Genomic DNA, 13,475 nt, shown 5'->3' with positions numbered 1-13,475 from the left:
TGCACCAGATCACTGACACCTGTGGTTGAGTCTACAGTTCAGCGCCAAAAGTGTTTAGAAATTTCTACTTGTAGTTTTGGACAAAAAACATAACTCTCTCCCTATGTCAAAAACTGTAAATTAAGTCAATTTTTTTAAAGTTGTGTATGCTGTCAAACAGTGAGTACATTCTTTGGACCCCTGTATATGACAATTTTTAATAAAAGTAATGTTAAACATCACTTGGTTTATATATTTTACTGCACATCTGGCCATGTCTTGCCTAAATGTGGTACAAATGAGAGTATGGGCATCCACATTTAAAGCAAAGTGGATAACCTTTATGTATGCTACACACCGGTCTTCCATTTTTCTGTACTTTAAAGAATATTATATACTATAGCAATGAAAGTATCTAATTCAGTCTACATATTTTTTTCTCTATACATTGTATAACTGTAAATTCAACATTACTTTTAAGGGCTAAGGTTGAATGTTAAAAGCATTAGACTCAATGTCAAATCTTGCCTACTCCACTCAAAATGTACACACAACAAAAAGTTTTGAAACACCCCATTTCCCAGAACTCCTGGAGATAGACGTTGACTGTGGATGTTGTGTCACAGACACAGTCCCTTTGACTGTTCAGAGATGTCACTAAACCCGCCCAAAGATGTAAACAACCATGCATGAGCAGCACCTATTAGGTGGAGGAGGTCTGACAGCCAATCAATTCCAGTCATTCCACCAGGAATGAGGTACACAGCTCACGTTGTCTGTAGTTCAACCTGGCCTAGATGATCAATACTGTGGTTCGATTGCATCCGCATTGTTACTTTGTGCCAGGAAGGGCTCTCAACAAGTGAAGCGTCCAGTGTATAAGAGTGAACCAAAGCGATGTTGTTCAGACATGGAAGGGATACAGAGAGACAGGAACTGTTGATGACATGCCTTGCTCAGGTCTGCCTAAGGGCTACTATTGCAGTGGATGACCACTACCTATGGATTATGACTCACAGGAACCCTGACAGCAACACTACCTTGTTGAATAATGTTTTTGTGCAGACACAAGACATTGTGTTATGACTGATTGTGCACAATAGGCTGCATGATGCACAACTTACTTCCAACTTCCATGGCGAGGTCCATCTTTGCAACCTCGACACCATGCAGCGAGGTACAGATGGGCCCAACAACATGCCAAATGGACCACCCAGGATTGGCATCACGTTCTCTTTATCAATGAGTGTCACATATGCCTTCCACCAGACAATCGTCGGATATGTGTTTGGAGGCAACCCAGTCAGGCTGAAGCCTTAGGCACACTGTTTAGCGAGTGCAACAAGATGGAGGTTCCCTGCTGTTTCAGGGTGGCATTGTGTGGGGCCAAAGTATGCTGCTGGTGGTCATGGAAGATGCCATAATGGCTGTACAATACGTGAATGCCATCCTCCAACATAGTGCAACCGTATTGGCAGCATACTGGCGAGGCATTTGTCTTCATGGACAACAATTCGCAACCCCATCGCACACATCTTGTGAATGACTTCCTTCAGGATAAGGACATCACTTGACTAGAGTGGCCAGCATGTTCTCCAGACATGAACCCTATCCATAATGCCTGGGATTGATTGAAAAGGGCTGTTTATGGACGACATGACCCACCAACCACTCTGAGGGATCCATGCTGAATTGCCGTTGAGGAGTGGGACAATCTGGACTACAATGCCTTAATGAACTTGTGAATAGTATGTTGCATTGAATACAGGAATGCATCAATGCAAGAGGATGTGCTACTGGGTATTAGATGTACTGGTGTGTACAGCAGTCTGGACCACCACCTCTAAAGGTCAAGCTGTATGGTGGTACAACATGCAATGTGTAATTTTCTTGAGCAATAAATATGGTGAATATGATGTTTATTTTGATCCCTATTCCTATTTTCTGTACAGGTTCCAGAATTCTCAGAACCAAGGTGTTGAAAAACTTTTTTTGGTGTGTATATAAAGTGAATAAGTGTGAGTTGAGGAGACATCTTCATCAGCATAATATGTTCTCATACGGTAAGATGAAATCCAATACATAACTCAGTCTCCTGGCACTCATTGTGACAATTATCAGTGGTGTTAGTACCATCTTTCCTATACTGGTGGCTATAATGAGTCACCCTCCTCTAACATTACCTTTTTTTTTAGAGAAATAACCGATACCATGTATACTATCGATTCTTGTGTAGGTGAACATTATATCAGCTGTCTAACTGAATTAACTTCATATGATTTTGTATATGATGTGTTACATTTCATGCTAAAGTATGTAAAAATAAATTAATTTCTTAGTACTCTGTACGATAGTTAAAATTTTGCAAAGGCAGAGAATTTTAATAGTGATGTAGGGGAGGGTAATATTACAAGTGTGGGCATCAGCCATGATCTGTTGACTCATAATGAAGTTTTGTCTGTTGCAGAAGAGGAAAGGACAATTACTTGTGTATTTTTGTATAAATGAGCTTCAATCACCTGACAGAGGAAGACCCAAGGACTGCCCAACAAAGTCGGATCAACAGTGACAAGATAATATCAACAATGACGGACCAGATGAATTGAAAGAGGACTTCACAATGACAACGAGGCACATCAATAAGAAAAAAAGATAAGTACAGACTATTTGTGAAATTAATATTGTAGGTGGCCTTGTGTGATTGCTAGGAAAATGAATAGAGATGAGGGTAGTAGTGATGAAGTGAAAGCTGTACGATGTAGCCTAGACATGTTTGAACCAAGTGAAAGTGTAGAAAGCAAAGAAACAGTGAAAACCAATATTTTGAAGTTGATTTTATTAAAATTAGACGAAATGAAGATGGAATACAAAGCAAATTTAGTGCAGTCAATGATCAGTTAATAGAAATAAAAACAGAACAGTCTGAAAACCATGATAATATGGACAGGGTACAATACCAAATAGACCAACTTATTAATCAGGTTTCAGAACTAAAAGATGGTTTGTCAGAAGGATTAATAAGTGTAAATTAAAAAGTTGATGTGTTAGAAAATAAATTTATTGTTTTGGAAAATGAGTTCATGGCCCAATCTGCACAACAGGAGAAGAATGTTGATGATGTCAGAGTTAAACAGAGAGCCACAGCAGAAAGAATGGAACAGTACTGTAGTGGCTAGGATAAAAAAATAATAATAAATGTTGAAAACAGTATGATAACTAATGTAAATGTTTTAGACCAAAAAATTTCAGTAGTTGAGGAAGTTTGTATTCACGACAATCTGAATTCAAATAATGGTATTGCATGGTCCAACATTCCAACCGAAAGTTTCCCATCAGACAATTTACATCCGGTGGATTTTCTACACCACTGTAGAGATAGTTTTGTGTCAGGCATGAGTGATGAACAAAAGATTAAATTTGTTAAAAGATTTCTTGAAGGTGAATCCCTGTCTTGGGTAAACCTAAATTTCAGTCAGTGGGAGACATATCAAAGTTTCAAAAAAAGTTTTTCAAATAAATTTTGGTCAGAAGCTGAACAAGGCAGAATTAAAAGTGAGCTTCTGAATGATCTAAATTATAGGAATAGGGACAGTACAGTGAAAGAATTTTGTAAGAATCAACTTAAGAAATCACCGCACCTTGACAGGCCCTTTGATGAAATGACATTGACTGACACACTCAAAAGGAGATTACCAGAGACATTGCAGTGGGATTTAGTACACGGACCTGATGATTGCCTTGAACAATTTTTACGATATGTTGACAGGCTGGACAGGGTAGTAGAAAGAAGCATGTACCATAACAATCATAATGATAGTGATCACAATGGTAATAATTACAGAAACAGATATAGTGGTAATTTTTATCAGGGTCTAAATGGTAATAGAGACAGAAATTTTGAACAGACAGAATAGGAATAATGGTGATAATCATGGGTGAATTTATAGGCGAAACAATCATAGACATGGCTATTCAGGAAATGGCAATCCAGCTCAATGAAGGGCCACAGTTTTGAGGCAAGGAAGCACAAGTACAGGACCCCCAATTAACAACTGAAATTAGATAATGAAAACAGTATTAAAATGTGGCACAGATATCTGAAGTTGAACACAAGGAACGTCAGATTTCTCAATTACGTATCGATCAAAGGTTTTGAAACGCTATGATTAATTATAAAGATGTGGATGTTAATCACAAACCAGGATGTGAGAGTAATGAGAATTTTGATGTAGTGTGTATGTGTGTACTAATAATTTCTTCTCTTGGTCAGAAAACAGTGTTATTGATGTATGTGGAACAGGTAATAACTGTATTGTATCTGAATTAGGTCATATGTTTGATGAAGATGTGAATGAGAGCTGTGAAATTACTGAAGTCAGTAAGTCTGAGACTGGTAGCTAGTGCAAATGAATGTAGGTGAGGTGTGTGACTTTGATGGTGATGAGACTGGTGGTGTTAATGATGTTATTGATGAAGTAATTTTGGAAGAATATGATGATGATGATGAGTATCATGTTTTTGTGGAGTTTAAGAATAGTGAAGTTCCAGAGTTATTTGTGAATACAGGTAAGGTGAGTGATGTTTGTGATGATGTAAGTGAGAGTCATGGACTACCAGTCCAGTCAAAGCAGTTTTTCATTAATGTCATGCAGACTAATGATCCGAACAGTAAAGGTGAGTTATCTGTAAGCCTAGAGAATAAAGACGAAAATTTTTTTAAATTTGTTTGGGACCAAATTGATGATAACATAGATAATGCAATAAGTTAGCTGTGGTTAGTCAAAATTTATATCCAAATTGATGGAATGAAGTGAAAGAAGATCTAAGTAGGAAATGTAATTTTGTCAGTAATATATTTTGTGTTCCTTCTGTAATAAGTGATGTTAGTTGTGCTATGGAATCCGTTCAGTGTATTCAATTTTTATCTGACAACGTTTGTAAACAAAGCAATGCTATGATACCAATAAAGTTGATAAAACCCTGAAAAATCTGTGTGGATGTAGCATCTGATGCAATTGAAAGTGATATCTTACATGAAGTGTCTAATAACAAAGTTGATGGTTTAGATTTTGTATGTCCTTTCATTAAGATTAAGACTGACCAGTGGGAAGGGAACTGTTTGGTTGATACTGGTAGTTCAATTTGTGGTAAATCTGAATAATTTAAAGATGATATCCAATATAGTAAGAATTCAGTGGAAATTTCCATTGCACTTGTAATGATAAGAGGTGCCACTGGTAAGCAAAGAAAGTATGTGAAATGTCAAGTACTGTTAACATTTATTATAGAGGACAAGACCTGTAAATATGATAATGATCCTTAGTCTAGAAGAGAACATTCACTACATCTGTAGATTTTTAAGACTGTGTAATTGTGTTTTGTTTGCCATGAATGTAGTGTGTAAGACCACATAGTTTCTAGTGTTCCATCGTATGCATTGACTGAATTTAAATCTATTTTTAGATTCATAAAACTATATAATTGTGTTTTGTTTTCTGAAATTTAGCATGTAAGATGATGTAATTTTTTAAAGATTTGTCTTATCTATTGACTGAGTTAAAACCTATGATACACTATACAGTTGTGTTCTGTAATGGATTTGTGCTTTAGAATTTAATACATATATGCCATGAGATTAAAGAGTAGCTCTTTTTTCAATTTTACAATGGGACAGTATTCACAATTTGCACTGCAAAAATTAGGAACAGTATCTGCACATATCTGTGTGTATTAACTTACTAGTCCATTCTTTTCATTGTGTTTAACTCAATTTATTAATGTATATTATGTGAACATTCTCACTGACATAAATCCCATATAACTGACCTGAAAAAGTTAATAAGGATACCGTATCTCGTGTGATGTGAAGAAGGTACTGAACAGCATATTTAGTACACAAAACAATGTTTCAGGATTTGATGTGAATGCTAGACAGGAAGTCACCTATCTGTTGGAACATGTGATGAGAACTCTAGGGAGGTAGCTGAAAGATGTGAGCAGATCCACTTCCCACACTGCTGTATGACTGTACCCTGCTGGACAAGTCAGCTTGCAAGAGATCGTAGGTGCTGGGTAATGTACTCTAGCATCTGTTGACTGGATCTGTGTTGTGACTGATATTTGTGAACTATTAGCTGAGACTGCTAAAGACAGTGTTATTCAGCATAAATGCATGTAGGGGGATTGTCTTTCCAATACATTATGTAACTTTAAATCAGTATGTATTTTTTTATCAATTGTGAATGAATCTTCTAGATTTTTATATATGTAGGTTAGTTTGGGTGGACAGTTAGAAAATAGTGTGGAAGACATTTATTAGTATGGACTATATAACAATATGAATACATGTCTGCTTTTGTACACTGATTTATGCTGTCAACCTACTGGATTGTGTCATCAATCAAAGCTATTTATGACTATGCTTACTTGAATCTATCCTAAGTGTTGCAATATTGGATCTGACTGGATCTTGTGTCATGGACAGACTCATGCTTTATGACTATGAACCTTATTTTGTTGCTGGTTTGTAGTCAGTGTGGTTTGGATTCATGGGTTGGTCCCCACATCATAAACTTTGGCTCTAATATTTTTCCATTAGTTTGTTCTTTCATGAGTCAACATACTGTGAATATTATGGCTTACATGGCTGATTGGTTCCTACTCATGAATGAGTATATTCTTATGGTCTGTAACTGTCGTTATGAGATTTAGGTGTCAGCCCACTCGTCATACGCTTATGCTCTGAAATTTTTTCTCTTCTCTTTTGAAAGTTTGATTGTATAGATCTTAACATAAAATTTATAAATTCTAGTAGTTTGCATTATCTCTGTAATTATGTCTATAGTTTAGTGGTATAATGTTGTAGTTTTGACCTTGTATTATTTGTCTTGTGACAATGTGTTCCACAGATCTGAAAATCTGAATGCCATATCCTGATATAGGTATAGATTATGATCTGTATAGTAGATATTTTTCTTATGTTCTCTGTAATATGTTATGTATCAGATACTTCTATACATCCATCTTCTATCCTGGGCATCATTTTATATACCGTTTGGCAAACCTTATAGACTGTCACACAATATTGTAAACATTCTGTTTTCAAATTTTGTAAGGGGGATATTATAATGGGTCACCCTCCTCTAACATTACCTTTTTTTATAGAAATAACCGATACCATGCATACTATTGATTCTTGTATTGGTGATCATTATATCAGCTATCTAACTGAATGAACTTCATATGGTTTTGTACACAATGTGTTATATTTTGGGCTAAAACATGTAAAAAGAAATTAATTTGTTAGTACTCTGCATGTACAGTTAAAATTACTCTTCTTTTAAAAATATGTGAAATTACAAAATTTCAGGTATACTAAAAATTCATATTATTAATTGCAGAATCTAACACGAATTATTACATTTATTTCCAGGGTCATTCATAAAATAATGTGATATCTTGCTTGGGATTCTTTTTTGTAAAGAAAGTCTGTAAACTCTCTTGCTTTGTAAACTCTTTGGAATTTTGTGAGTCCATTAGGATGTAGGTAGTAGTGGGCATCATTCAGATGGAAGTAGACGTTTTTCTAAGTTTGTCAACAACAATGTAATTTGTGGTGAGATAGAAGTGAAAATTGTAAAGTCAGTGTGATTTAGAAGAATGGGATAAAATAAAAAGATATTCATAATTACAGGCAAATCTTCATCAGTTATTCAGTTCAACAAGAACCCGTAACGTTATAAAATTACAGCCTCAAGTATGTACCCCTAGACAAGATCTGGAGCCAACAACAACAACCACAAAATAGTGAAGATAAGTAAAATGTTTTTCTTTTGTATATCTTACACCTCTTGAAGCTTTCCAAATTTGTACAAAGACAGAGAATTTTAATAGTGATGTATGTGAGGGTAAGATTACATGGCAGAATGTGATTTCTGAAATGCTTTTCACCTCCAGGAGTCTAAATGACTTCTCTCTATAGTGTAACATAATTATCATAATTTAGTGACCTCACTCACCAAAAAGTGTTTTGTAAAATAACAATTTTATGGTGGTGTTAAATACATACCCACCCTTGACTCTTTAAGGTGGATCTCCACAGTATTTTATTGCCAAACAGCTGTAATGTACCTAGAACTTGAGTACATACAGGTCACAACAAACAGAATATTGGGTGCTTCTATATAAGTTCACAACTTCCTAATTACTGAAGTAGGAGGATAAAAATGATAGCAGTTGACATATAAAATGAGCAACAACACTACAGTTTGCATGTGTATAAAAATGCCATTACAGTATTTTTTTCCAATGTAGGCATTGTGAGAAAATACACTATTCTAGATACAAAACTATATTATACACAAAGCTTTAGCTCTCTTGTACAAACATGATAAAACCAGTCCACTTGCTTTTACTGTACAAAAATATTTTACTCAATACAGAAAATGCATGTAACTATGACAGTGATGCTTTTTTCAAGATATCTGTCTTCTTCTAAATAATCAGATCATCTTCAAAAATGTAACCAACTTTCTTCAGCCCTAGAAAGAGAGAAATAAACTCACATGTAAGAAACAGTAACTTCTTCATGATAGTAAAATCATAATGTTTCACTGTGAACACTCACCTAATACCACAGGTTGACTGAGAACATAGGAAAGCCACTCATTTAGATCTGTTTCTTTTCCAGAGCCTCCTAGGTCAGGGGGCAACCAGTCAGGAGTTATGTGGCTATGTAGTGATTCCATGTCATGTCCATGTAAGAACAGCTAAACAGAAAATATTTCAAACTAACAAGTAATCACATGTATCTTTTTGATATGGCTAACATTTGTTTAAAGATATTCTCTTTTGCAAATAAAAAATATAATAGCTGAGCCAGTGCAAGAAGATCCCTAACAGTTGCAGTGGCTGGAGTAGTGCAGCTTCACGCTCCTACCTTAACTAGTCATGTAACATGATTTTGTAAACAGCTCTATGAGAAAGTTATGGAGTGAACCACATGCAGAAAATATTCTGTGGTGATTATTAGGATCGGTAAAACTTTCAGCAAAAAAGGTTTTTGTCAACTAGATGCAAAGCAATCAAAGTATTTGACTCGGATCATAATATAAGAATAATGAAGAGAAAAAGAGGCAATCTGTTAGAATACGGTATTCTGACAGTTTCATTTATGGGGAAATGAATTAGAAACTCAAGTCTGTGGCCACAACAGGGTTGCTTTTATGCGTAGATAATCCAAGATGAAACCTAGGAGTCTGCAACTTGAAAGGACCCATGCCACAACATTTAGAGTATTACATGGCATAAAGTACAAACTAATCTCAATAAATTGGAGAGTAGTTTAAAAACAGAAGTTCCAAATGAAAATTCTTTTCCTTTTTTAATCTCCTCAAGTCATTAAATTTTCATTTGTGTAGTAAATTGTTATACAACTAAATAACAATCCTTAAACATTGCATTATGGGTTTTTAGTTTGAACTTTACCCTAAAATGATTTCTTTTCAAAGTCAGTTATCATAAAATCTAAAATTTCACTTCACATTGCCTGAACATTCAGTGTAGCAATCTGTAGATTCTGACTACTGTCCTGAGCCACAAGGCTGGGCACACACATTGATATGAGTAAACAGAAGATGCAGTAATGTAACAATAATAAACGTTGACACTGTGGCAATCATATGAAATATAAAGACAAAAATTGTGGATACCTGAAGAAATATTCTGAGTTCTGAGTTAAAAAAATTGGTGCAAATTTGTGTGGGACGTCAAAGAGTACTGACTGTGTGTAAATTGACTAAAGAAATTATCAATTTATGTTTGAAGAAAGAGGTTCAAAAGGAAAGTGGTGCCAGAAAGAGAAATGTGAAGGAACTGAGAGTAACCATTATTAGAAGAAATAATTGAGCACAGAGGAATATTGAGGCCAGTGGCATGTATCCAATGGATGTGAAGTAAGCACTGCTTACACAGCATAAACTGGAAACAATGGTGAAACTAATGGAAACAATGAAGTTTAAAAGCATTCCTTACATAGGCTGGCAAACTTTTGGATTAGCACTGCTGATTTTTCATGAGTCTCACCAAAATTTGTAAGATTGTGCTCACTACAAGTTACAGTCTGGGTAAGGTCTGATGTTCCGTGAATGGGTTGTACAACTGGAAACAAAGCTCTGTGGAGGATGGTTACCTGCTACCTCCAGCCACCAGCTCCCACAGTGAATTGACTGAGGGCCTTGGTATAAGGTTATAACCACTAAACATAATAATTTCTTTTCAACTGCTGTAGAAAATGTGCTTATTGTTAGTGAAAAAATTATTTATGCATGTGGTATACAATTTTGTATTATCTCAACAACATAAACAGGCCTAACAGTCTCTAATGCCCATTTCACAGGTACACTGCTATTGGTAGGAAGGTAATCAACCAAGTCCATTGTTTATCACACTGCTGAGCAGCAAAATTGTGAAAGTTGGAGCAGGGTAGCACCAGAGGGAATGCTGGACTCTGCTGCACAACTTTGTTGCCAGTAGTTTCAGAGACAAGAACATAATACAACTGGGTAGACTATAACTGAATCACGCATCACAACTATAAATCCATATCACAGTTCAATCTGCATCTATACAAGAGCAACAAGTGGTTATCAGGATGCCTAATACTTTAAAGCTGAAATATGCAATAATTCTGAACTCATACATCTTCTCAGTAAATGTGACAAAAAGCTAAAACTTTATTCAATAGGTTCTTCTGTGTTTACAGGAGCATCAACTCTAATAGAAAATGGCTTGACTGCATCTATTTCAAACACTTTCATGAATAAAATAACAAAGGAGAATAATGAATTTTGTCTAATTTATTCTGGGTAATGTAACTGATATGTACAATTTCTCGCAGGACTTCTTGATGATAGCTGTCATAGCTGTTAGTCAAGTAAATTAAAGGTTTATAAAATTCATGGAAAAGCTCAGAGTTTTGATGGAAATGCAAATGGATGGTCATTTTAATGGATTCCAGTTAAGAGTGATAAACATGTTTCTAGTCCAATGGTCATTCATCATTTCACTGAATTCAGTGCTATTGCAAGCTGTGCCAAAGATCAAAGGATGCAGATTTTCTTTTCCTCTCTTCCACTGGTCTACCTACCTTTCTTTCCAAGTAAACAAAAAGAACTGGGTTCTACACTGAAGAGCCGAAGGAACTGGTACACCTCCCTAATATCGTATAGGGCACCCAAGGGCAAGCAGAAGTGCTGCAACACAGCATGCCATGGACTCTACTAATGTCTGAAGCAGTGCTGGAGGGAATCGACTCCATTAATCCTGCAGCACCATTCATAAATCTACAGAGTATGAGAGGGTGGCAATCTATTCTGAACAGTACACTGCAAGGCATCCCAGATATGCTCAATAATGTTCGTGTATGGGGAATATAGTGTCTAGCAGAAGTATTTAAACTCAGAAGAGTGTTCCTGGAGTTACTCTGTAGCAATTATGGATGTGTGAGGTGTCGCATTGTCCTGTTGGAATTGCCAAGTTTGTCGGAATGCACATGGACAGAACAGATGCAGATGATCAGACAGGATGCCTACATACATGTCACCTGACAGAGTTGTATCTAGACAATTCAGGGGTCCCAAATCATTCCAACTGCACAAGCCCTACACCATTACAGAGCCTTCACCAGCTTGAACAGTCCCCTGCTGACATGCAGGGTCCATGGATTCATAAGGTTGTCTCCATAATTTGAAATGAGACTCTTCTGATCAGGCAGCATGTTTCCAGTCATCAACAGTCCAATATCGGTGTTGACAGGCCCAGGCAAGGTGTAAAGTTATGTGTTGTGCAATCATCAAGGGTACACAAGCAGGCTTTCGGAACCGATAGCCCATATCAATGATGAATGGTTCACATGCTGACACTTGTTGATGGTCCAGCATTAAAATCATCAGCAATTTGCAGCAGGGTTGCTCTTCTGTCATGTTGAATGATTCTCCTCAGCTATTGTTGGTCCCATTCTTGCAGAATCTCTTTCCAGCTGCAGCAATATCTGAAATTCGCTTTTTTACCAGATTCCTGATATTTCATGGTACACTCGTGAAATGGTCATACAGGAAAATCCCCTCTTGATTACTACCTCAGAGATGCTGTGTTCCATCACTTGCACATTGACTATAATAGCATATTCAAACTCACTTAAATCTTGATAACTTGCCATTGTAGCAGCACTACTGATCTAACAACTGTGTCAGACACTTTTTGGCTTATATAGGCATACCCAACCACAGCACCATATTCTGCTTGTTTCCATATCTCCATATTTGAATACACATGCATATACCAGTTCTTTGGTGCTTCAGTGTAGATGAGGAAGTAAAGAAATGACTGTCTCAGGTGTCAGCTATGTGGTGGAGTTTTGCATTCTGTGTGTGAGAACCCTAAACTGGAGTTGTTGGTTTCATGAAAAGCCTATACTGCTGCGCATGGATTTGAAATCATGATGCAAGAATTCGTTTCAGTTTCATTCAACCTACTTTTGCAGACTACTTCCCTTTCACTGACACATTATTTGATATATTTCAGTCTAGAATTTATGATGTTAGCTAATGTATGATGAAATAAATGAATTTGAAGAACTGCTGAAAATTAAATGGGATGGACTTGTGAGAATATGGGAAAAACTAATTCATGGACATCATATGTATTAACAAGTAATTAAATGTCAAGAATAATACTTCTCTCATTTTGGTAACAATCTATGGAATAACCTACTAGAATTTTTTTTACACAGTTGTTTTTTCCTGTTTAAAGATAGTGGTAGCATACATTTCCAATTAAATGCATCATAAAAATGTTGGTGATTTCTTGAATTTTGTTGTCAAATGGGCTCCAGACTGCATACTATGAAATTATAAATCTCTCTGAACTTATTTAGACTACTCTTGCATCCAGTGCCTCAGCTAAGAGCCTTTCAGTCATGAAAAAAATAAAAGACTATGTATGCACTTCATACCCTGAAGAGCAGCTTACAATGTTAGCTCTATTATTAATTGAAAATGATCTCCTGTGGAAGCTGATGTCTTGAGTTTTATGGCCCAGTAAGCAACAAAATTGCCAGAAACGTATTATCATATTTAAAAATGAAATTTTATTGTATTGTAACTGTTTATCCTGACAATAAGTTCAGTACATAGCACTGATCAAAGAGTAATATTGGTAAGAGAGAAGTAAAGTCATTCACATCTACTGGGAATATGGCAGACCATGAGGGAAGGAAATGGCATACTTAAAGACTCAATGAAGGGGAATTGCATGACAGAGTCCCAAAAAAGACAGTCTTAAACAAAGCAGCAAGGGCCAACAAATACAATCGAAGTCACATAAACCTGACAAGAGGATTGAGAACTAGGAGTTAATTTATAAACAAAGAATAAACTCAAAGAAACAGGAGATTTTTCAGAAGATCACTATCCTCTCTACACAACTGATAAAACTTA

The 13,475-nt window shown here is 36.1% G+C and overlaps 1 protein-coding gene across 1 annotated transcript in view; it reads right to left on the bottom strand.

Moving 5' to 3' along the window:
- Positions 1-7,435: 7,435 nt before the first annotated feature.
- The window catches only part of LOC126234863 (clavesin-1-like), a 173,475-nt gene continuing 167,435 nt past the window's right edge, over positions 7,436-13,475 (bottom strand). Inside the window, exons 4-5 of the mRNA XM_049943604.1 lie at positions 8,606-8,747; positions 7,436-8,519 (exon numbers count right to left, since the gene is read on the bottom strand). Of these exons, the coding sequence (XP_049799561.1) occupies positions 8,473-8,519; positions 8,606-8,747 (189 nt within the window). The 3' untranslated portion in view covers positions 7,436-8,472. The remainder of the gene's footprint in view (positions 8,520-8,605; positions 8,748-13,475) is intronic.

Source organism: Schistocerca nitens, chromosome 2 (assembly GCF_023898315.1).
Source record: "Schistocerca nitens isolate TAMUIC-IGC-003100 chromosome 2, iqSchNite1.1, whole genome shotgun sequence".
Taxonomy (NCBI): Eukaryota; Metazoa; Arthropoda; class Insecta; order Orthoptera; family Acrididae; genus Schistocerca; species Schistocerca nitens.
This window is presented reverse-complemented; position numbering and strand designations above follow the sequence as displayed.